Source organism: Saccostrea echinata, unplaced genomic scaffold (genome assembly GCF_033153115.1).
Source record: "Saccostrea echinata isolate AGI-Se365-2 ecotype Australia unplaced genomic scaffold, CSIRO_AGI_Sech_v1 ptg000015l, whole genome shotgun sequence".
In the NCBI taxonomy this organism is placed as follows: domain Eukaryota; kingdom Metazoa; phylum Mollusca; class Bivalvia; order Ostreida; family Ostreidae; genus Saccostrea; species Saccostrea echinata.
In genome coordinates this window covers 9,303,896-9,330,094 of record NW_026889764.1, presented here as the reverse complement: position 1 = coordinate 9,330,094, position 26,199 = coordinate 9,303,896, and the positions used below count along the sequence as shown (strand labels likewise).

Sequence of the window (26,199 nt, the reverse complement as noted above, 5' to 3'; positions counted from 1 at the left end):
CAAATAAAAATTATACAATACAAATGGAAAATTTTACAATGCAAATGGAAAAGATCAAATATTGCGACGTTTGACATGCCATAAAATACAACCCAATGATAGGTTATATTTGCTAATAAGATCATAATAAGGACCATAAAATTTACGAAATGATGACTTTAAACGAGGTTGTTGAAATCCCTGTAACATCAACTTATCAATGAGTAGCCTGCCTCGCTTTAAATGAGTTTTAATATATTACTTTCAATAACACCATATTTACTGAAGATTGTGTACTTTCACTTGCACTCTAAATATCAACGGTTATTGCATGTTGTCGCTGTATATGAGCTTAACTCACTCTTCTTGTATGACATGTACATTTTAAGATGATCCTGAAAACTTCCGTGTTTGTAAAATACAAGTCCATTTGGATCTTTTCTGCGGTGAACAAAAACAACATATACAGCATTTGCAAGTATTTATTTCAAATTACAAGCGTTCTAAATGTTCATAAACATTCTGGTAAACATTGATCAAATTTCACGCTAATTTCTGACCCTCCCTTCTTTTCCTATACACAGAAACAATGGCTTTCAAATTTTCTCTACATTTATTATTTGTTAGGCTTCTGCTGGTGGACTGTTAGTCCTCGAGGGTTTCTACAGCCCAGTAGTTAAGTACTTTGGTACTAGCTTGAACATATGGATACTAGTATATATTTAATTGCTAATTGGATCTTTTCTGCGGTGAACAAAAACAACATATACAGCATTTGCAAGTATTTATTTCAAATTACAAGCGTTCTAAATGTTCATAAACATTCTGGTAAACATTGATCAAATTCAGGAGAAAACTATTGTTCACCCTTCTAAATGTTGCCAATTTCACGCTAATTTCTGACCCTCCCTTCTTTTCCTATACACAGAAACAATGGCTTTCAAATTTTCTCTACATTTATTATTTGTTAGGCTTCTGCTGGTGGACTGTTAGTCCTCGAGGGTTTCTACAGCCCAGTAGTTAAGTACTTTGGTACTAGCTTGAACATATGGATACTAGTATATATTTAATTGCTGTGGTAAAGTTTAGAAATTTATTTCAATATTAAGGATTATCGCCCTCATGCATAGCTCTTATCCTTCGACGTATTTGGCTCCAGTCTTTGGCACCCCCTTTTTTCACTTCTTCAGTTTTTTTTAATTTAAATATTTCGGATTTCCAACGTTTCGGCATGAGCATCTCTGAAGAGACATAATTTGTCGAAATGCGCATCTGGTGCATCAAAATTGGTACTGTATAACATTTACATTGCTAAAAATGTTTACGATTGAAAGTAACAGACCCTGTCTTGTAATACAGAAAAGTCTATCGCAATACAACACCCATTAAGTATTTAAATTTTTAAAATAGGCAGTTGAAAAACTAGAAGTCTCTGACGAGACTGTAGCTCTACTGGTTGTATTTATAAAGGAAGATAAAAGTAGCACTTAGACTTGAAACTTTGCAACAGCAAAAAATAGAACAATGATCTTTGGTTTAATCTTTTTTGTGGCAAGATTTATTATTATATCAGACTAAAAATGTAGTAGGAGTAGCCTTTTAAAACAATTTTACAGAAATTTTGATTTAAGTAACTATGGCAACATCATTCAACAAAATCAAAAAACAGTAACACCAATTATGTATCTCTGTAGTCTACTTGTATGCCATATTATACTGAAATCAGACAAAAAGTGTAGGAGGAGTAGCGTTTTGAAAGTATTTCAAGAAAACTTCTATTTTTAGTAACCACGGCAACACTGTTCATCAAAATCCGAAAGTGGTACAGAGAATTATATATCTTAGTGTAGTTTACTTGTGTGCTAAGTAATACTAAAATCAGACCAAAACTGTAGGGGTAGCATTTTGAAGGTATTTCAAGGAAATTTCTATTTTTAGTAACCATGGCAACAATGTTCATCGAAATCAGAAAATCAATATAAAAAATTATCAATATAAAGAATTATGCATTTTAGTGTAGTCTACTTGTTTGCCAAGTTATACTGAAATCAGATCAAAACTGCAAGAGGAGTAGCATTTTGAAAGTATTTCACAGAAATTTCTATTTTTAGTAACCATGGCAACACCGTTCATTGAAATCAAAAACCGATATACAGAATTATGTATCTTACTATAGTCTACTTGTGTGCCAAGTTATATTGAAATCAGATCAAAACTGTAGGAGGAGTAGCATTTTGAAAGTATTTCACAGAAATATATATTTTTAGTAACCATGGCAACACCATTCATCGAAATCAAAAACCGATATATAGAAATATGCATCTTAGTATAGTCTACTTGTGTGCCAAGTTATATTGAAATCAGATCAAAACTGTAGGAGGAGTAGCATTTTGAAAGTATTTCACAGAAATTTCTATTTTTAGTAACCATGGCAACACCATTCATCGAAATCAAAAACCGATACACAGAATTATGCATCTTTAGTATAGTCTACTTGTGTGCCAAGTTATATTGAAATCAGATCAAAACTGTAGGAGGAGTAGCATTTTGAATGTTTTTCACAGAAATTTCTATTTTTAGTAACCATGGCAACACCGTTCGTTGAAATCAAAAACCGATACACAGAATTATGTATCTTATTATAGTCTACTTGTGTGCCAAGTTATATTGAAATCAGATCAAAACTGTAGGAGGAGTAGCATTTTGAAAGTATTTCACAGAAATTTCTATTTTTAGTAACCATGGCAACACCATTTATCGAAATCAAAAACCAATAAACAGAATTATGCATCTTAGTATAGTCTACTTGTGTGCCAAGTTATATTGAAATCAGATCAAAACTGTAGGAGGAGTAGCATTTTGAAAATATTTCACAGAAATTTCTATTTTTAGTAACCATGGCAACACCGTTCATTGAAATCAAAAACCGATATACAGAATTATGCAGCTTAGTATAGTCTACTTGTGTGCCAAGTTATATTGAAATCAGATCAAAACTGTAGGAGGAGTAGCATTTTGAATGTATTTCACAGAAATTTCAATTTTTAGTAACCATGGCAACACCGTTCATCGATATCAAAAACCGATACACAGAATTATGTATCTTAGTTTAGTCTACTTGTGTGCCAAGTTATATTGAAATCAGACCAAAACTGTAGGAGGAGTAGCATTTTGAAAAATTGTTTACAGACGGACAGACAGACAGACAGACAGACAGACGGACGGACGACGGACACCTTACTATCGCATAAGCTCTTCTGGTCTCTGACCAGTAGAGCTAAAAACAGCTTTTATGCATTTGACATCATAAAAAGTATTTGTATTAACATTGATTGATCAAAAAGGCAATTCCAACAATTTTTAAATTGCTTGCGAAGAAAAAAATTATTAAAAATTGCAGTAAAAAAGATGATGCAAAAAATAGCAAGGATCTGTGATCGAAAGATGATTTATCAGCATACCGTCACAGATTCCTTCCCGTTAAGGCAACACTAAGGAGAACCCGCCTGAAAAAATACAAGCAGCACACGATACACCTCCTAAACTAAGCCTTCATACAATTTGTCCACCTGGAACACCGATGACTTGTCCTTGAAAAGCAGGTTTTGATCGACAACAGAAACAACAAGGACAAGCCCCTTTTTTGTCTGCAGGCGGCACCTGCATCCTCGTGAACCCAAGAAAAACCTGCTCCAAGGATGTCTGATGTACTGAATAATCTTCTACGTTATATTCAGATTTTGTTTTCTCCATTTCTTTGAAAAGTTTTGCAAGCGATAAATTCCTATGCGGAATCTGAAAATCTAGGTAGCCCTGCTGGTCATCAAATACTTCGGTTCCTGGAAACTCTTTGACTATATGATTACGTAACGGACCAGAATCCACTGCGTTTCCGTTATTGTCACGTGCTAGTCTGACGGTCAAGGTATAACCCTGTGCAAATTTGTTCTTCAAGTGTTGAGGACTGCCAAAGCAGACAAATCTTCCATTTACCATGATGACTATCTTAGTACAAAGAGCATCACACTCCTCCATACTAAAGACAAACAAAAAAAAGAAATAGTTTAATTTTTTTCACATATCTTCCCGAGATGAAATCAACGTTATTATGGCAGCAAGTTAAGACGTAACCTTTTCAAATAAATTTATTAGTTGAACATAATTAGTTACTTTGATGCTTATCAAAATATTCTAATTTTTACATACATTACAAATCTTATCTACTTTATATTATTTGATATTATTGCCAGTCCTTTTAAAATATCAGAAATTTATTTTATTTTATCTGAAAAATGAAGGAAACTTATTTGCCAAAGTCAAAATCAAAACCGCTGACCTGTGTGATGTCAAGACAAGAGTTCTCCCACTTGCTCGGACTTTAGAAAGAACATTCCACATCTGTCTTCGTGCCGCTGGATCTACGCCTGTTGTGGGTTCATCCAACATCAAAAATGGAGGATCTCCAATTAGCGCAATCGCAGTGCTCAACTTTCTTTTGTTTCCCCCACTGTATGAAAATAGCACATCAACAATAACTTATTTCAAAAGGGTAAAAATCAAACCCAGGAGATAAGTTACAAAAATTCTTGATAAACTCCTTTTTTCCTAACATGTAACATTATTGAGTACAAAGGAAAATGCAGCACACAGGAAAATGTAACACAAAGTCAACCTATTATTTAGATGGACCTGCATGTTACTTTCAGATTTCTATTAAGAACAACATATTTTTCACTTACATCCACAAATATTGGTCACTTTCAAAATATTTTTTTTCTACAATCTAAACTAACGAAAAGAAACAACAGTCCTAAAGATCTCAAAATCTCTAAAGATTTCAAAATTATTGCGTGTTCGTCTTATAAGCACTTTTTAATCACATTCATTTTTCAGCTGCTCTATTACATTTCATATTTGTAACTTTCCCGTCTTCTTGACCTAAACCAGCAATTGGGACATTGCTGTGCCAGAACAAAATAAAAATCTTTGTAATACGTATACGCAGCATTAATTTAATTTCTATTTTGTTAAACATTCCACCTTTAATGGAAAACAGACATGTTTGTACATAAATGTGAAAGATATGTAGACTCTTCATTGAGTTTATAGGGATTTTAGTATTTAAAGAAGCATTTATACATACAATTGTGCCAAGTTTTAGAACTTTTAATTGTTTTTTCCCAGTGTGTGTCACCTAGAGATTCACACTTTCAGCTTGACGTTGTACTTTTCATTACTTTGATGAAGAGTTGATTACGCATATTGTCTGTCTACTTTAAAATATAGTCGTGTAAAACAGCAAACAAGATTTTTCAAACATTAAATCCATTTTCTGTATACAATCATTATTTCCTGTCCGCACTCTTGGATATTAGCCCTCTGAGGGAAAAATGTGTGGAATTCGACATTTTGGGTATCAGAGGGTTGCTTATTTTCCAGCAAACATTTGATTTATTAAAGTTATCAATCAAATATACTTTATATCATTGTATTTAAGATGGTAACTCTATACATCTTGTTTATATACTTGATAGCATTAAATTGTTATTTACTAACATAAAAAAGGACAATTGAAATAAAAACCAAACAATATTCATTTTAGAAATGTTATCCAGTAGAAGTCTTTGAAAACCAATGTTGTTATATCTATTAACGTCTACATGTATCACAAAAATTATTTACTGTAGTAATAAATTTTAAACTTTCAATTTCTAAAATTTACATTTGCCAATGTCTTTCCTTATCTTGAAATTCAATTTTCAATGACATGCAGTTGGTCACATGATCAGACTTTGTTGCGTATGGAAAGCAAACTGCACGAGACATTTGGAAAGTTTCGAATGTGACGTCACATGACGTCGTAGGTACGACATATTGGATTTCCATAGCAAAGTCTAAATAGTGCCTATATTTCTTTGTAACACGAATAAAAAAGTAAAATATAAATATAAGAAATAAAATATCATTTTTTAGAGTTTCATTGGGTTATGACATGAAGTCGGTACGTGATCAAATCTACTATGATATCTTATTTCTTAAGAGAGTTCATGTCGAAAACCTTTATAAACCATAATGCTGACTTTGAAACTTAAATATGAAATAGTATAAACGTTGACACTTTGATTTATCATAGTGATCACTATGAAACCTTTGATTTACTACAGTGTTCACTGTGAAAACTTTGATTTACTATAGTGATTTTAAAAACTCTGATTTACTATGGTGATAACTTTGACACTATTTGATTTACTAAAGTGATAACTTTGAAACTATAAAAACTTTGATTTACTATAATGATTATAACTTTGACACTATAGTGATAACTTTGAAAACTTTGATTTACTAAAGAGATAACTTGGAAACTTCGATTTACTATAGTTAACTATAGTTTTTTTTGTTAGGAATAGTCTATTGTTCATTATATTTATTCCGTTACTTTGGATTCATGAAAATAACATTTCGTATAATGCTTGTCAGCCATCAATAATGCGTAGAAAAATTAATCAAAATTTGTATTGCTGTTTTGAAAAATGAGAAAAAAATTAAAATGTTTATAAAGATTGATTGGAACAGGCTATGATAGAAATTTTCATAGTTCGTGCAACAACAAAAAGTCCGAAGGAAGAGTACACGTATAAACTTTTAAAACACTGCTCAAGGTACATGTACCTGTATGTGCCGCACAATTTGTCAGCATATTCTGTAAGGGTGACTGCGTCCAAAAGATCGTTAATGACCCGTCTGATTTCTCTCTCCCTGACCCCTCTCAGTCTTGCATAAAGGGTAAGAATTTCCCTTCCTGTCAAACTATCGATCAGAGCGTCAAATTGAGGGCAGTATCCAAGACAACGATGGACCTGGGGAAGGAAAGTCATCAAGTATTTTATTTATGTTTATTAATATTAAGACATATTTCAATTTTTTTAATTTTTCGGCACCTACTTACTTACTTAATTTTTCCCTTGTTCATAGATTTCAATTTCGTTAAGGAGGGATTCTTATCTGGTTTCTGACTAGACGAAATATTTCAAGTATATTTGCTTGTATGTCCTATATACTTAACTGTAATGTATTTAAAAGATCATATTTTTCTTTACTCTTCATAATTGTACAATTTTAGATAGAAATGGTAACCTGAATTTGAAATCCAGCAGGGACTATATTTTTGGAGTAACTGCGGCGTATGAAAATATCTCCTTTTCTGCCTTTCAGAATCATTTACAGAACAATACATTTAATTAATTTTATTTAACAATCAAAGACTTCAACAAATTTTGAAATGTAACTTAAATTAATAAATAATGCCCTAAAGTTCAAAATATAGCAAATAATAATGATTTTCTAAACAAACAACAATCTTGCTAGCTTTTGAAAACTTCCAGCCTAAAACAGATTTGGGCAAAAAATCAGTAAAACGTGTTTTTTCTCTCTTACTAAACGATGAAAACTTGTTGTTTTTGTATTATTTTGTATATCTATATGACAACTTTACCATACGTAAAAATAAGAAATATTAAAAATAAGAAGCATATAAAAATATCAAATATATCCTAAAATATTAAGAAAAAACAGAGGAAATTCGAATGAGTCAATATCTATTTAAGTTAAATAATGTCAATTAATTTGGTAGAATCATCTGATAAAACCGATATGATTACATCTTTTTGCGCAGAAAGAAAAACATTTTATCTTTTAAAATAGAAGTAGGCATCACTTGATTAGCAACAGTTTTTTTTATTTAAATGTCAAGGTAAGGGATAATGACCTTGACCTGGCCTTGCTTCTGAAATAAAACGATCAAATTTAATTTAATTGATACCATCACTTTGTGATAATGTTTCTTAATGCTATGAAAATTTCATTAATTTTTAAATACAAGAAATATGAGAAGATTCCCTCCTTAAGCAAAAAGCATCAAATCTAATGTTACATGATTTCACAATTATTTCTCCCGAGTTTTGGCAAAAATTTAGTAAAATATATAAGGATAAAACTTTCCCTTTCAGTGTTTGAAACATTTGTATCATGAAAAGTGCGCACCTGTCTTAGATGACTCGAGACGCTAAAACCGTTTATGTAGGCCTTCCCGCTAGAAATCATTATATCACCAGTCAACATCTTAAAAGTTGTCGTCTTCCCTGCGCCATTCTGTCCTAACAGTCCAAAGCATTCTTGTTCAGAAATTCCTACACTTATTCCCTTCACTGCATAAAAGTGATCTATGAGGCCATATGTTTTCTTCAAGTTTTTGATTATAAGTTTATCGGTTTTCATCAGATCGCTCTGGTTAGTCGAGTTTACTCTCATAGCTTCCTCCAATACGTCTGAATCCTGGCTAGTGTATTGATCACTCTCCAAATCTGCAGTGCCACTTTTTGAACTACACAGAGTTCTATACAAAAGACGGTTTACTATTCCACTATCCAGGAGAAGCACGAACGTCATATTAACGACACACTGTACTGCCATAAAACACAGGTATCGACCACACCCTTGATAATCCCACTCTAAGTAGTTTTCGTCGGGACACTGTTCTGTAAATCACATTTAAAGAAAACAAATTATGAGATAATTATATTTCATAAAATTTATGCCAATTCAAAGCAATATTTTTTATCACTACAAATAAGTCATGAAAATTGTCATTTATTAATATGAACAATATGTGAAACGGTAAATTCATTACTTTCGCTCACTTCGGATTCCTCCTTTTTTGAGTGCCCTGTTCTACGTCCATGGACAACGTATATTATTACGTAGGATAGATATTTGCCAACACTAAATTTTTTAGAAAGATTTTTGGCGAAATTTGTGAGAACAGTGTGAATTCTGCTCAGAAGAGGGAACAATATTCTTGGTTATAAAAATTGAATTTAAAGAAGCATAAGCCTCAAATGATTCTTTTTTCATAAAGTTAAAATATTTGAAAAATAAAAGTTTTACATGTACTTAAAACAGGTAAGTATATGTTTGAGAGATTGACAAATACCTTTCATCCCAGTAAGTGCTGAAAGAAGCGAACCAAAGTCTTGTTTACATTTAGTTCGAAGCGAGTATCGGACATAGATGTTCGTAAACATTTTTCCCAAACAGAAATGTGGCAGAAAAATCATAAACAAATCATCCATTGTCTCTGCAGCGTCTCTGGTTTTTTTACTCGGATAGAGAAATGTGACCGTTAGCAGAGTAAAGAGACCTGAAAGCAGAAGACCAATCATTATGACAAATGAGACTCAACTAGATTCACTTATATAAATCAAGTCTTTATCTACAAATGTAGATAAAAATATCAAAATGAGATTCAAACTGAGCTAGCTTTCAAACACGACATAGATCAAGTCTGTCTCTACAAATGTAGATAAAATTATTAAAAATAGATCCAAAATTGGATCTTGGTTTCAAGAATTTTACAATTCAAGGAATTTTTGACCTCTTTTTAAATTAAGAATTTTCCATCTGCGTATTGAAGTTTCCATTACAACATCAATTTTCAATTTTAAGTGCACCTCAAAAGGAAATCTACACGGAAGATAACGGATAAGCAAGTGGTAGTGTATTTAAGGAATTTGTAAAATAAAAACTGTAGTGTTCTTTATGAATACAGTTATAATTAACCCACCTGCGACAGTGTTGATAATTATCATAGCTACCGTTCCACCTGCAGGCGATCGGAATATAAAATGTAGGAGATACATCCATGATATTGATGCTAGGCCAAATAGAAACAAACCCAGAAACACAATTCCAAGTCTGTTCTCTTCCGTATATGCTGGAATTTGGAATGCAGCAAAACAAATCAGAATGAGAAAAATTGGGACCAGATAATGAATAAAATCCCAGGTGAGATTGGCCAGCCAGAAAACCCTGGAGCCGACTCCACTAACCTTTTGTAAGTGTTTGGCGCCAGAAGATTTTTCTCTGATGTGAAACACGCTAAAAGAAGCCACTAAACAGGAAAGTCCAAATAAAACACAAAGAGCAAGACTTAGTCCTTTGAAGGTTGCAAATCCTGAGCTCTGAGCTGAACGCTTTAATTCCTCACTTGGTGGAAATGGGTGGTTTATGGTTTGTATGCTTTTAGCGTTCCCACAGTAGAATTTAAGAAGGAAATCCATTGTAATAGACAAGCTGATACCACTAGCATGAAGCGCTTCACCGTTATAATAACTGATGATCTCATTTTGGTCGAATCCAAAACCAATTACATACCGTGAATTAAAAGTTCTCTGTCCTATTTGCTTCATGCGATCTAGCCAAAACTTGTCAATGTTAAACCCGGATGAATTATTAGAGTCGTACTCAACCACATCCAAGCCCTTTTTACGGAAATTTTTTGAATACTCCTGAATCATATTTTCAGATATTGCTGGGGAATTAATTCCTCGAGTCAATGTTGTTATGGAGTTTGGATAAGGTTGCAGATCTAATGGTAGTGGTGGATCGGGATGGGGTTTCAGGTTATCAATTGACTGGTCAGCAAGCAGACCAAATATTGCAAGTAAAACAGGCACAGTGAGTTGAATTATGATCATAAATCGGCTTCGCCATGTATGTAATGCTTTCTTCATTAGTAATCCACGGAATTGTTGGAAAATGGCTGATATTCCGGTGTTCTTTTCAAACCCTTTGTTAAAATCTGAAAAAAAACAAAGTAAAGAGTATGATTTGATCTTGGTAAATAAGCCAGGATTTATTAGTCTGTTTACAGGTCTAAATCAAATGTAATTAAAACCATTTATGATACCTTCCTCTTGATTTTTTCATCCTTGTCAAACTCAACCACTCTTTAACCTTCTCCGGTATGTATTCTCTTAAGCATTTTTTGTTTTTTTTTTTAATTTTCTTTTTATGTTAGAAATAGGGAAGGGGATGTCCTTAGTTAAGATACTCAAAGTATTTTTTAAACTACGTAGAGCCATTTTACTTGTGGTTATCTAGCCCTTTTTTCCACGTGTCCAACTGCATTGAAGAATAATGTTTTGTTAACACTTTCACCATTTCGATACGCCAACCCTCCCTGTTTGAATATCGCTTTCGCCACAACATATGAACCTTTTCGTTATTTACTTCAAATACAATTTATCATTGAGTCAAATGCTGACTGACGTTTTTCATACTAATTGTTAGGCCATTATTTACACACTGAATTGTCGACGGATTTTTCCGTTGTTTCCCGATCGTGACAGGGAGCGCACGGCGGGTGTGGCCGGTCGGCGGGGGATGCTCACTCCTCCATGGCACCTGATCCCACCTCTAGTGTTTGGAGGTCCGTGTTTGCTCTGCTCCTGTTTTGTATTGTATAATGGACTTTGGGCTTGAATGCTGTTCGTTATCTCCATATATTTCATTACTTAATGTGTAAAAAAGGATATTTTTATAGAATGTTTAACTTTAAGGTGGGTACTAAATATAAACTATTACAAGTTTCATTGAAGAAATCAACAATTTTACTAACTGAAAATGTCACACTGACCTGGGTAACATTAGTTTCCTACACTAGACATATAATAGAAACAAAAAATAGAAATAAAAACTACCAACATACCTATCTCATCATTTCTTTCTGTGGTGTTGGGGTGTAATGACGCGCCCTCTGCCATATCAAGTTGCACGAAGTGAGTGTCCGTTTCGTCATCATTGTAAGCTTTGTTACCGTTCCCAGCATCGTCTTTTACCCTGAATTTTTTTCAAAACAGACATACATTTAAGGTCCAACAGAAGTAACGGGACATTCATCAGGTGAAAGGTATTTCGCATAATATTGACATCACAGTACAAAGCAAACTTTCATAAATTTTCATAGTTTTGATGGAGCAGCATGTTAAAGATGCATTATGGTAGAAGGCACAGTACATGTGAAGGTATGCCTATATATATGTAACCCAATAAATTCATTTTATTAGCCGACCTGTTTTTATATTCCTATGACATGGGAAGAAAACACTTGTTAGGGCTTTCAACTCGACATTTAGATACATCGACGATGTAATATCAATTGACAATAGTTATTTTCATTCATATGTTGTCGATTCGATATATCCTAGTGAGCTTGAAATAAAAGACACCACATCTGCCATATCTGCTTAATATTTGGATGTTTTATTGACTATAGACGATAAGGACCACCTAACAACTAAATTGTATGAAAAACGAGATGACTTAAACTTTTTTATCGTTAATTTTCCTTATTTATGTAGTAATATCCCGCTATCACCTGCATGTGGTGCTTACATCTCTAAAGTTATTAGTTACTAAAGAGCATGCAACAAGTAAAATCAAGTTTTAAAACGAGACAAGCATCCGAAAGATAGCTAGGTTGATGTTACAGGAATTTCAACAGCATTTTAACAGCATTCCGTAAATTTTATGGTCGTTATAATGACCTTGTTTGTAAATATAACCTACCATTGGGTCGTATTTTGGCTGACTTGTTAGGCTTTTGTTTTTATTCTGACTACGGAATGTTCCGTCTACCTGATCAATACACTGGGCTCACAGGGGTGTGACCGGTCAACAGGGGATGCTTACTTTCCCTACGCAGCTTAACCCACCTCTGAAATTTCCAGGGGTCCGTGTTTTATGCCCTTTTCACAATGATATTGTTTATAGATATTTTGAGATCAATCACTGTTCATTATCTTCACCTTTTTCAGTTCAATATAGTTTTTGAAAGGTGCACAATTTCATATTACCCCATCATTTACAACAATGAAAGTCTGACCCCCAAGAAAAACGATAAAGGCTAAGATATAAGTAGACACCAACTGACCTTCATCTTCAATATATTTAATAAATATATGGAGATAACGAAAAGTCAATTGAAACAACACAAATCGGGAGCAGAGCAAACAAGGACCTCTAGAAACATCAAAGTGGAATCAGGTGCCATGGAGGAGTAAGCATCCCCTGTCGACCGGTCACACCCGTCGTGTGCTTATTGTCATAATCAGGCAAACGGAAAAAATCCGTAGAAAATTCAGTGTATAAATAATGGCGTAACAATTACTCAATTAGTATAAAAAATCTCAATCAGCATTCGACTTATTGATAGATTGTACTTGCGAAAGGATGCCTTGAAACGAGACAGTTGATATCCTTGTTTCATCAACGTGTTTCTCAATAACTTGTCTCGTATTAGAAATTGTACGTGGGGCATGTAAGAATCGGTGTACAAAATCTCAAGAAACTATTTATCATAGTTCACACCACAAATAATTTCGAGAGAGAAGAGTCAACATGACGAACAATAAATAACAATTAGGACGACAATTCCGTAGGAAGAAGATCTTGTTGAATTGTATACAGGGAAAATTCTGCATCCGTTTTTGTAGCCCTTTCACCCTCGTTGCAAGTGGACGAATTTAACCGTCTTGGCGAATTGAAAAAGGGGCTGAATTGTTTGCAAGTGTGAAAGGGCGAAAATAACCCTGTAAACAATATTTTCCGGAAATGTTTATTGTATAAGGGGAGAGTGAAAAGTGTAAAAAAAAAAAGATTACGTAATGAATTTGATTTTTTTTCATTGCTTTTGTTTTGACCTAAACCATCTGTTTGACGGAAATTTGCTACGGACAGACACAAAGACAGCTAGACATACAAGGGAAAAACATTATACCCTCTCTCCATCGGAGGAGGGGTATAATTATCAGCAAATCATTGTAGGATACTGAAAGGATAGATACGCAGTATCTTGTCTAAGTTTTTACCTATCTGTTGGTATGAACCGGCTAAAATATTAGACAAATGATTTATCCTATTTTTTTTTCACTTTCGACTATCAATAAAATATTCAGACAATTCAACGCTCAAACTTTCATTGAAAAGATATTCGCTTTTGCGTCATTTCATTGAGTGAAATTATATAGTAAGCTAGAAGACGTATTCACACATGCATTACCTTAAAATTGTTAAGATCAGAACATACACAATATTGGACGCCACAAGAACGAAAAGTGAGCGAAATTTGCCTAAAGCAGAAAAAAACTTGAAAAAGAAATCTTGGACGGACAGTAATTAAACCACTGTTTCTCACTTCAAAAATACTTCTTCCATCGTTGTCGCAGACATTCCAAAGCTACTGATCCCAAATTTTGGGGCATTCTCCTCTAGTTCTGTGAACAGGTCTTCAAAAGAGGGTGACCCTTCCGTGGGAAGAATAAAAGACAACTCTGCGCCGATCTCAGTTTCCAAGAAGGCTGAGGGAATGTGTCCTTTTATTGCGTCCAATAATTTAGCAACATCACACTGTGGCTCCTTTACCATTACTAAGTGATACCCAGCACCTGTAAATTACATTTAAAACTGAGTAGATAAAAACTAAATTAGATGTGAAGGAAGGGTAAACAGATGCTAAAAATTATTTTCAAAGAATGTAGAAATCTTTATATGTTTATATTTAAAGTATGAAGCACCTAAAAGTGACATAGTTCCATTAATACAGTGCATCGGTAAAGAGAAAGTGCATGGAAACATGTTTTGATTACAAAAGCTATGCTGTCTCTTAAGTTGAAAATTTTTTGCTTAAAACGTCATGGAAAAAATACCTATAATGTAATATTCTATGATAACATGAGGACCATAGGCTACTATCCTCACCTCATTCACTTTTCTCTTTCTGACAAATAAATATGTAAATAATGCAAACCTCTTATTATGAACTATTTCGAAAACTTTAAAGTATGGTATATCGTTTTTTGATGTCTTGTCTACTTTGTGGCCTTTATGTTTTGCTAAATATTTTTGAGTAAAACCTTGGTCTCCACCATAGACCACTCTCGCCAAAAAGGGTTATGATTTGATTAAATACTTCTTGAGAAAAAAAAGGTTTTAAAGATTTTACAAACATATATCAATGAAAAAGATATTGCCCTAGGTACCACTTTTTGAACTTGCATGAACCCTTAATAATTTAGAACCTTTCTTATAATTTTTTGGCCCAATGGTTTTTAAGAAGTGTTTTAAATAGCCACATCATTTCTGTTTATTAATTACAGAAGGGCCGCGAGCCGTTTGAATAAAGTTGTATACCCTTTGCAATTGTCCTGTAGCCCTTTTCACAAAAAATCTTAAGTTTTTGCATAAGATTTTAACTTAAGGGGGCCGACTGGGGTTTTCATTGCGCAATACTTCGCGCAGCATAGTAAAATAAAGCGTATTTACTCTTTTAAAGCAACTAGTTTTACATATTTTATAAAAAATAACAAATTTAGGAAATATGAGGTCAAAAAATCTAATTACGTTTTTAATTAACTGATTTTTTTTAACGATTTTTCAAATGATGGGTAGAAAGACGTCGTAATAGTGTGTTTTTGACGTTATGAATAACCGAAGTTCTTTAAGTGGGGTCATTAATTATGCCATAAAATAAAAAGTATAAAATGTATGCTCTTGGAATTTTAAACATAGGACATTGAGAATATAGCAATCATTGTTACTATTTTTTATGTAAATCTGTTTTATCTGTCATGTTTTGTTTTACTCTATAAAAAAAAGGAAAATATCATGAATTTTGACATTTTGAGATGCCCCCTCTGGAAACCAGACGGTAGAATTTTGTGTTTCTTGCACAAAATGTACAATATAGTATTACCCATCAAATAATAAAATTTGAGCAAAAAGTCTATAGTAGTATTTGTATAGTTTGCTCCGAAGTGCGAAAAAATGGTATTTTCCTATATAATCCTATAGTAAATGTACCCGTATTTTGAGACGGTCCCTGAAAAATAACCAGACGGTAGATTTTCACTAAACTTGGCATGTATACTGAAGTCAATGTAAGGTATATAGGGTATAAAATTAAAGAGTTTCTCTATAGTAGTTTTCACACAATAAAATCCCAGTCGGCTCCCTTAAGAATATCTTACGACAAATCTTAAGTGCGTTTCACGAACGCATTCGTAGCAGATTGAACTTAAGATTTTACTTACGACAGACTTCATCCCAAGCAACGACTTCAATATGCTTTACAATCCTTAAATAAGTGGGTGAAAATAAAATAAAACTTAGTTTTCAACAATTGTCAGCATAACAAACATTATTGACAACAAATATCGAATGCAATCATTTGTGAAGCAAGGAAGTTTAAAATCTGACGTCACAATTACAAGTCTGACGTAAAAGTAGGTCATACGAAAATCTTAAGTGAAACTTACATCGTAAATATTTTGTAGTGTATTTCATTTAATTTTTCGACAATGATTGTGAAGAAAATATAAAATATTATTGTAAGTTGCTTTACAACGTTCAATTTAACGTGTATTTTGGTTTTTGTGGTTATATTTTTACAATTAAATCTGTTTTAAAATACTTAAGAGAGGGTTGGGGCTCTTGTTACGACAGATTTTGCACTTACGACTTTCTTAAGAATTTTTGTGAAAATGATTTTTATCGTAAGTTTTCACTTAAGATAAAAATATGTCGTAAGATTTTTTTGTGAAAAGGGCTACTGGAATGCTAGCACCATGTTTACATGAAATTGGTCAAATGGCACTGAATAAGACAAAAATGTGGAAAATTCACATTTGACAGATAGACTGAAAGAAAGTGTTTGGGTATAAATATTTTTTTGAACTCTTGGAGAGAGTGATATAAAAATCCGTGAGCAGAGTTTTTACAGATATAGAAACAAACGATTTTACAAGACATTTATACAAAACAGAAAGCCATTGTCATCAAACAATGTCGAGTATGGTCATTTGAAATTGGGTTTAAGATAATAAATATCCATGATTATTTAATTATCATCATTCTCCTCACACGCGCGATATTTCAGTATGCAAGAAGAAATTATTGAAATTGAAAGGTACATGTAGCATCAATTTTGCAAATTTCGTAAGCAAACATTTAATTTTATTTCATATAATTGAAATTTCAGGTACCTTTAAATCTTTCAAAACAGTTATTTTTAGTATTTCCTTTCTCGAATGAAACAATATTCAATCAATCTTTTTAAAGATAACAAATGCCTGCAAATTTCTATCAAGTTACAACAAAATCCCAACACTCAGAGCATGTGCTTATATATCCTAATCTAATTTTTTTTCATCTAATTCGTACTCAAAAAAACGTAAATTAACGCTTAACTTAAATTTCTCTTAACATAACAACTATGATAGCCCAATATTCACAATGATTTCCCCTATAAAGTATTTCTTTTTGTTCTCTTTCTAGACCCTCTAACAAAAGAACCTCTGGAAAGAAAACGACATTCAATCTCATCTATGCCACGATTCAAATGCAATGAAATACATGTATTTAATATATGAAATATTTGTTTCTTACAGTTCACCTTTAGCATACCATAAAGAGTCTTTAGGAACAACGAAGAACCACAACACTTGACTACTCCGTCGGCCATTATAGCAATACGGTCACCAAGAACATCAGCTTCATCCATGAAATGAGTAGAGAGTACTATAGTTCGATCCTCTTTAAATTTCTGAAGGATATCCCACATTTGGCGCCGTGCCCCAGGATCCATGCCTGACGTAGGTTCGTCTAGTATAATTACCTGAGTTACAATTATATATATATATATATATATATATATATATATATATATATATATATATATATATATATATATATATATATATATATATATATAATAATTGAAATAAAGTCTCAGTAATCGAATAGCACAACAACATAAAAAAATGAAACAAGTGGCCCATGGGCAATATCGCTCAACTGAGCACATTGGCTGGGAAAAAGCACAAGTCAGTTCAGTATTGAAAAGTTTACATGAGGGAACTTAAATTTTAAACTACCTTAGGATGCTTCCATACCAATATAACGAATGGCTCTGCTGTTTTTGAGCAAAAGATTTTAAAGATTTTTTCCAAAATATTCCTTTGTTAAAATTGCACCCTACCCTCGGGGATCATCATTGACATGACTGAATCCACACTACCTACTCTCTTAGTAAACTGTAGAAAAATGTAAAATGTTATTTTTCCCAAAATTTTAATTAACATTTGAGATATTGGCATTCTTTAATTAGAAAAGTTCAGCTGCACCAAACAAATTGCACTAAAATTGAATTTCTACAACCATACAAATATCTGCAGGAGCATATCTGGAATTTTACAGGTTGTATGCCAAAAATTGCAAGCGAGTTCCAAGGTCTTTACGGCAAAAAACTAGTAAATACCAGAAAGTTATGAATTTTATTGTTGTCTATAAAGAAGCTAGTCACTGGTTCACACAACAGAACTGTCTCATAAAGAGAAGGAAACACAACACTATTACGTTAAATGTGCGTCTAATGACCAGTGTTCAAGAAGTTTTTGTATTTTATGGATATGTGAGTAAACTCCATCAAAATCCTTAATAAAATGTTTTAACAAAAATAAACGAAATGTACCCTACAAAATAACTAGACATCTATATTAGGAAATACAAAAACATAAAACATGAATTTTGTACCTTTGAGCCTCCAATAAGTGCTATAGCTACGGACAGTTTCCTTTTTTGGCCACCTGAAAGGGTTCCAGCCAGATCATTTCTTTTCTCTTCGAGTTTAAAAAGGGACAGCGTTTCATTGATATCTTCATTCATTTTAGTTTTATTGCATCCCTTAAGCTGTTAAGAGAAATCTCAAAGTAAATATTTCAGTCACAATAAACAGTATATGTCAAATTTTTACATTAAGGGGTGACGTCAGACAGAAGCAAGGAATACTGAATGTGTATTTAAAAAAGCGGGCTTCATATTTTAGCGGCTTTGGCGCAGAAAACGATGCACTTATTTATGAATACCGTTAATAAATCATTTGTAAATGCAATATACGGCACGGACATGTACAGCGCTAATTCATGATTTCGCCAACAACTCCATACCCAGTGATTGCGCTAATTTTGAATACGCCAATTTATGTACACGTACAGTATTCTACTGGAAGTCCAAACTAATGACGATTTGTGGTTTTAATCTGGAAATGATGAGATAGTCCTTTAACAGACTCATTTATATTACCTTATGATAAAATTCTAGGTGTTCCTTTACAGTGAGAGTGTCAAACAAAATGTTGTGCTGAGGACACATACCAAGACTTCCCCGCACACTACTGATGTCATCATTTATGTCATATCCGTTTACTCTCGCAGATCCGGAAGTTGATGGAATAAATCCTTAACAAAACCAATTAAGCAATTAAAAAAGATATATTTAGAGTGAAGTTTTTTTTTAAATTGATAAATGCTTAATGTCTTACCAGTCAACATAGACATGGTTGTTGTTTTTCCTGCACCATTATGTCCTAGCAGTGCAGTTATCTGCCCTTGATAAATATTAAGAGACGTATCTTCCACAGCGACTGTTTCTTTCATTCCTGTTTTGTAAACCTGTAAAAACCATCATTTTTTTTTTCAATAGAACAAGCCACCAATTGCAACTTTATGAGTATTTTATTCAGTTTTTGTTGATATACTTAGTAACTGTGTATTCCATGCATTATAAAATCTTAAGACTTATTTGAATGAATGCTAGTAAAAAGCTTTGAAATGCCACAATGACTGATGAACTTACCTTACGTAAATGTTTCATGCTTATTCCAATCTCCAGATCTGACGGTTCTTTTTCAAAATATTTCGGATTATGTTTAACTTCATCATCTGAAGCTTTTTGGGTCTGTCGCCCGCCGCACCAGTACGTTTTCTATATAAACATTTGTTAGAAAATATTAACCTAAATCAAATCAAACCAATATGCGCTTCTAAAATAATGATTTTTTTCTCTTTCTACAAAATTAGTGAATATTGGCGATTTCTTGAGGACAGTTTGCTATAATACATAAGTGAGACAAAAAAAAGAAGACAAAATGAGTGCTACTTTCATAATATGCATCAAATTTAACTTTAAATTTACAAAAAAAAATGGAATATAAAATAAATATCAAATAGAGCAAACCGAGCTAAAAGGGATTTTAAACTAGGTATACTGTCAATTCAGTATATGCTTTGTTTGAATGTTAGAGAATATGGGCAGAAATTTGCCTTAGTGTGTGTCTGTTTTCTATTTAGATAGGTGGCATATACACAAAGTCACAACACCTTTTATGATATCAATTCAAGGAAAATATTTACAAGAACTTCTCTCTCTCTCTCTCTCTCACACACACACACATAAATGGAACTGCAAAAAATAAATGAAATAAAAATAATAAAACCGTAAATGGAAAATAAAATGGTTGAGGAACTCCATATTCTCCAGGCCTGACGCCATCTATATACCACGTGATCAAAAGATAGATTGCACTATCCACCCATAGCATCAAGACGGCATCGCCAAAGGTAAAATCACCATCTACTGTTGGTGGTTTGGTGAAGGTATTCCACTGAACTCCATTACCTAGATAGTGTTTCAAGATTAGCTCAAAATTTAACTTGCTTATATTTATTGGCAGATTCCCAATCATAATATCTTATAATCAATTGATAAAACCTTTAAAACTAAAGACAACGTGTTCAGGGCATGTGTATAAAGTAACAAATAATGTAAATAATCCTATGGAGTCGATACCTCTTACTTCGTATTCTGACGCAGATGTAAACCCAAACGCCATGGCCATGTTGTTTATTAAGCATAATGCCATCTTCTGTGATCGTGTCATGTTTTCATACTTTGAATCAAGGGCAAAATTTGGAATAATTGTGGCAAAAAAGAAAAATCCAGCAAAATACGATGCTGTATTTGCTAAAAAGAAAGAAATTCAAACATTTCATAAAATCGGAAGTTGTTTAAGATTCATAAAACTAGGACTTAAATAGAATAGCTAGCAGTGTACCTGAGCAGGAGATAATCCCACATTTTTTTTCATAAGACGAGATCACATCTCTGTTTTAAGACAATTCATGTTACTTTCTTTATTGACAATTAAAAAATAAACTTATTCAGCCACCTTTAAAAAGATATGCCATTATCGCAGTACATGGGGGGGGGGGGGGGTATTTTACTGTATTTAAAAAAGGTGCATCATTTTACATGTATTCCATACTGTGTTCTCTTTACAAAAAGCTTGTTCCCTTAAATCAAAAAAACATCATTGGTATGCTTCTAAATATTAACTCACCTTTGTTAAAAAATGTGCTGAATAAAAAGCAGTATGACACAACCGATACTGCATAGGACAAGTAGAAAAAGAAAATTAAAGAGGAACTGGAAAATTCAAACATCTTGTTGGTTCCAGCTTGAAAGATAAGAACGGTGATGGCAAAGGTGATGATCAGATAGATAAATCCTTTAAAAAACCAGGAGAACCAGTAAACAAAGGAACTCAGTCCCATCATCCTCATCGTTTCCTGTAAAATTGAAATGGCTCTTATTTACTCTTTTTTTTATTCTTGTATTTTTATAAAGATTTCTAAAATTTCTCCAAATAATGTTTACTGATCAGTATACATAACATATACTATGATATCTTGTAAGCGGTGTACCTTCAGCTTCTTCTCCCGGTCATACACAATTTCTTTCGTTAGTTGCAAGGCTGACAAAATGAGACCAAGAACTGTGGTTGTAGAAACAGATATCCTGATAAACTGTCCTAAACTATTCTTCAAATATGGCGGGTAAGGCATCCGCTGCATACTGATGTCCATCAGATTAAGAGTGGAATTGAAATATTTGATTATAGCAGCATCTATAGATTGTTTGATTCCAAGGAAGCCCCAACCTATGTAATCTAAACAGTAAATATTAATTTAAAGTACACCAAATTTTCATTATGATTTATGGTACTTAAAACTAAAATGTTCGAATATGTACTTATTCAAAATAGATTTATTAGCATGGGTGAATGACATCGCCATCTACAAAATATATAATTTGTTTCATGATGTCAATATGAGATATGTTTATTATTCATAGATGTAAAGTTGTCCACTTTTACTACATACATCACTAGGGCATCTTAAACAATGGTGATTACTACGAGAGTTTATCGATTAACAATTATAGTCATTTTTATTTATACGCTAATATTATACTTTCATGTAAATTAGTTGATCTGATTCGTCGAGAAACATTTGTTAAAAAACACTATTACCCGCTGAATAATGAAGTCACGCCCTCCAGCATAGCAACAGTCAACATTGCTTGACGATGGGTGTTATTAAAAAAAATACTGACTGCGCAGAATTTATGCGCGCAAAGTTCACTGTAATATGTATCTGTATAAAACATTCAGTAAAATATAATAAATACTGCATGTAGTTGAGTGTAACATTGAAAATGTTCACCCCAAGAAAACCATTGTCATCCGAGGCTGCGCCTCGGTTGACAATGGTTTTCTTGGGGTGAACATTTTCAATATAACACTCAACTACATGCAGTATTTATATAATATTTTTGATATATCTCACCGAACTCGAAATAAAAGAAAACGCCTCAGAGTCTGACACAACTTCTACATATTTAAATATTTTATTAGCGTGGTACAGAGACAGACGTATATAAGATATCGCGAATTTTAGAGTTTGTGTTTTTACATCTTCACTAGCCAAGGGTTTCTGATACGCTACTCTCCTCATAAACCCTTGGCATACGGTGCTGGCAAAAGACTGGATTGTTTTCGTCACGTGATAACGATTCTTACCAGGTACGCACAGATTGCGTCATCGACAGAAATAAAAAGCGTATTGAAAAAAAATCATGTTTTTAAAGAATAATTAACAAGAGGATATTGAGTTATGTTGCTTTGTTATTTAAATATGTTAAAATGCAAATCTACATCTTCAGTATTGATTCTTAATCACATATGTTGCACGTAGCTTAAGTTATTGGATGACGCAATATAGCTATTCATAGAATGGCATGTAATCTTACGGATCGTTGTTTACTTGCGTTTTTCATTCCCGATATTAAACAGTCAAGATATATCCGCAAATATCGTCATTTACAAAAAACAATTGCTGATTGGTCGAACGATGTCGACCAACTCCAATCACAACTTGATAAAAAAAATCCCAACTTTTTTTAACACCGTATGCCAAGGGTTTATGAGGAGAGTAGCGTATCAAAAACCCTTGGCTAGCGAAGATGGTGTTTTTATTGTGAAAAAAAATCGGGATTTTTTTCATTAGCTTGAAATACCATCGTGTCTAGAGAACTTGTCATTGCGTAATCCGAACTATGGTGGGACTGGCGAACGAAAGCGGGAGACATCTACGGTAATGGACAATTCCATCTTTATGACATTTAAGATAAGGACATTGATTGCAAACTAACAACTAAAATTATGATTAACATGATGACTTCAATTTTTTTATCGTCAACTTCCCTTATTTGTGTAGTAATACAGCATTGGCACCTGCATATGGGGTATACATGTATATGGATGACAATGCACCATGCCATAAATCCAAAATTGTTAAGGATTGGATGGCAACTAACAACCTGCGTTTACCGATCTGGCCACCACAAAGTCCTAATCTTAATCCATTCGAGAACCTGTGACGCGATTTAGATGCACGGGACAATATTCCAGTCCAAAGATGCCAAGACCTTATAAAAAGTATGCCGCGAAGAATACAAGCAGTTATTGAAGCCCATGGTGGATACACCAAATATTGACATTTATTCACTATATTTTGATAGACTGAACAAAAAATTGTAAATCTTCATGATTTTTTTCAAATGTTTTGATATTAAATCATTTACAATTCATTTTCACATTATAAATTAAATTTTCTTCATGGTTAATTCTGTTTTTTATATCTTTATAGACAAAAGACATTCAATTTCCTGTGTGTTTACTTATCTATGGTGGGCAGTGTATTTCTCAAAGTTGATTCAATACATTAGAGGATGTTCTTTGTATGAACAATTTCTAAAACGAGTAGGCTACTGATAAACAAGCTATGATACAAGGGTATCTACAATCTCGTTTGATGTCAACATTTCGCAAATTCTATGGTCGAAACAATGACCTTACAAATATAATCTGGTGTTAGGTTGAATATTGACAGATGTCTTTCATACACATTGTTAGGCCATTACTTCCATAATAAAATAAAACAGATTTCGGTCATGACAAAGGGCACACAGCGGTTGTGACCGATCGACTGGGAATGCTTACTCCTCCATGGTACCTGATCCCACATCTGTTTTTAGACGCCCATGTTTGCTCTGCTCAAAATTTGTATAGTTTCCATAGTCTTTTGAGCATGAGTACTGTTCATTATCATCATATATCATTTTCCCAACTATCGTACACACACTATTTTCGCATTTACAATGTATCAGGACAACATTACAATAGTTACTATTTTCCCATTTATCGGACAACATTACACTTACTATCTTCCCATGCAGGTCCAGGGTTAAAGGACTTGTCAGCGAATTTTTCTTCTGTTTTCCATTCTCCACTCATACGCACAGAGTATGTAATGACCTCTGGAAGACCGGACTCATACGAATGAGACGGGTCAAATACGATTCCAGTTGTACCATACGAACCGTAGCCGTAATCATTGTCAGAGCGACGTAGATATTCTAATAGATCGGCTTCACTTTCAAATCCTGAAATCAAAAAATGTGTAGTTAAGCAGTAAACGTCTTTTCTTAGTAATAGTACAATATTATAGTGAAAATATTATTTCGGCACTTTTTTCACGCTGAATCTTTGAAAAGTACACTTTTTAACAGTTTTGAGAAGACATTTTTATTAACACGCATTTTTCGCAAATATTTACACCTAATATTTGTATGAAAAATAATTGAAAATTGTGAGCAAACGCATATTCAGTATATACTTTTCTCCATAATATTTTTCAAATCAGCTATCTTAAAAAATTGTTTGTTTGTCCTCTCCCGACCGAATGGCCCGACCCAAAACTTTTTACCTCCAGGAAACGATTTCTTTCCTTTTTATCCCTGAATTAATTATTCCGTCAATATGTATGTAGATTTTTTTTAAGAAAAAAATATTTCCCACCTACCTACCGACCCGATTATTTAACCCTGAGCCGGGAGAGTGCAAACAAACATTATTTTAAGGATGGCCTCATAAGCACAATTTATATATATTCTATTTATCATGTTGAAATTTTTATATTTAACTCCAGCCTGCAAATTCAGATCAATAACAAGCCATTGAATAAAATGGATTATAATTTTATTCTTATTTAATACTCAAATACAAGAGGCCCAGGGACAACAACGCTCACCTGAGGTACTACGTTCTACCGTTCTTTTCTCCCATATATCCTATGTTAAACTTTGATCGCTTATTTTGGACACACCTCATCCCCCCCCCCCCCCCACACACACACACACACCCACCCACCCACCCAATTCCCCGAAATCATTATTTTAACAAGTTTAAATCTACATTATCTGAAGATGCTTCCATATAAATATGACTAAACTTTCCTGGACATGTATAGTAAGTTATAAGAAGAAACGTAAATTGACAGTTTTATATAGGTTAACTTGAGACAGTCGTGCCTTCCATAATTTCCTTCATTCATTTAGAATATTGAAAACATACCTTTTAGGTTAAACATGGGTTTAGAATATCTATCTCCGTTGTTTTCTGGAAAAGAAAAACCCATTTTAGTATATTTATTCACTCACAATATTATCTTTAAACTATAATGAGGTACAATCTAAATATCTTTTTTTTATCATTATTTTAATATCAGAATAAATTACCTTTCATAATTTTTTGTGAGTTGTTGAGGATACTTTCAATAAGCGTGGTGTTCGGGACGTAAAGGATTGTACTATACGTGTATCCAAAACTGAGTCTTTCCTTTTCATATGTTTTCGCCTCTACGGTCTCAAAGTTGTAATCAGCTAGATTTCTAATAATAATCAATAGCACGGGAAAGGCCAGTGGAAGTATTATTTCAAAAATTGTCACACAGATTTTTCGTCTCTGCAGAAGTATATTTTTCCATGACAATAGCAGAAACTGTGTGAAGAGTCCGGCTACCATTTTTGGATAGGTGTGAAGGATTTTTTTTTACTCTGTATACGAAGAAACAGAAATACAATGAATAAATATGCATGCAAAATGTTTATACTCCTAATATATTCAGGCACCAAAGTTACTATGTAATTTAAAAAAAAAATATTTATTTAATTAAAATACTTATGCAATTAATTTGAATATTCAAACATTTGAGTATTAATACAGTCATTAAATTTGAATATCTACATGTTTGAATGATTTTAAGGTGGAATAACCCTATATTGACGGAGGTAAGTCTAAAATTGACA

General features: G+C 33.1%; 1 protein-coding gene across 1 annotated transcript; it reads right to left on the bottom strand.

Annotated features, from left to right (window-relative positions):
• Positions 1 to 445: 445 nt before the first annotated feature.
• LOC133187493 (phospholipid-transporting ATPase ABCA3-like) lies at positions 446 to 25,936 on the bottom strand. Its single transcript, XM_061322893.1, has 19 exons — positions 25,630 to 25,936; positions 24,274 to 24,495; positions 21,414 to 21,658; positions 21,050 to 21,278; positions 20,500 to 20,673; positions 20,147 to 20,328; positions 19,507 to 19,635; positions 19,193 to 19,322; positions 18,955 to 19,109; positions 18,406 to 18,561; positions 17,278 to 17,488; positions 14,012 to 14,261; positions 11,525 to 11,655; positions 9,599 to 10,615; positions 8,969 to 9,175; positions 8,020 to 8,513; positions 6,649 to 6,836; positions 4,316 to 4,486; positions 446 to 4,015 (listed from the first exon to the last, which is right to left on the bottom strand). The coding sequence occupies exons 1-19, from the start codon at positions 25,913 to 25,915 to the stop codon at positions 3,532 to 3,534; spliced, it is 5,061 nt and encodes a 1,686-aa protein (XP_061178877.1). The 5' UTR covers positions 25,916 to 25,936; the 3' UTR covers positions 446 to 3,531.
• Positions 25,937 to 26,199: the final 263 nt, after the last annotated feature.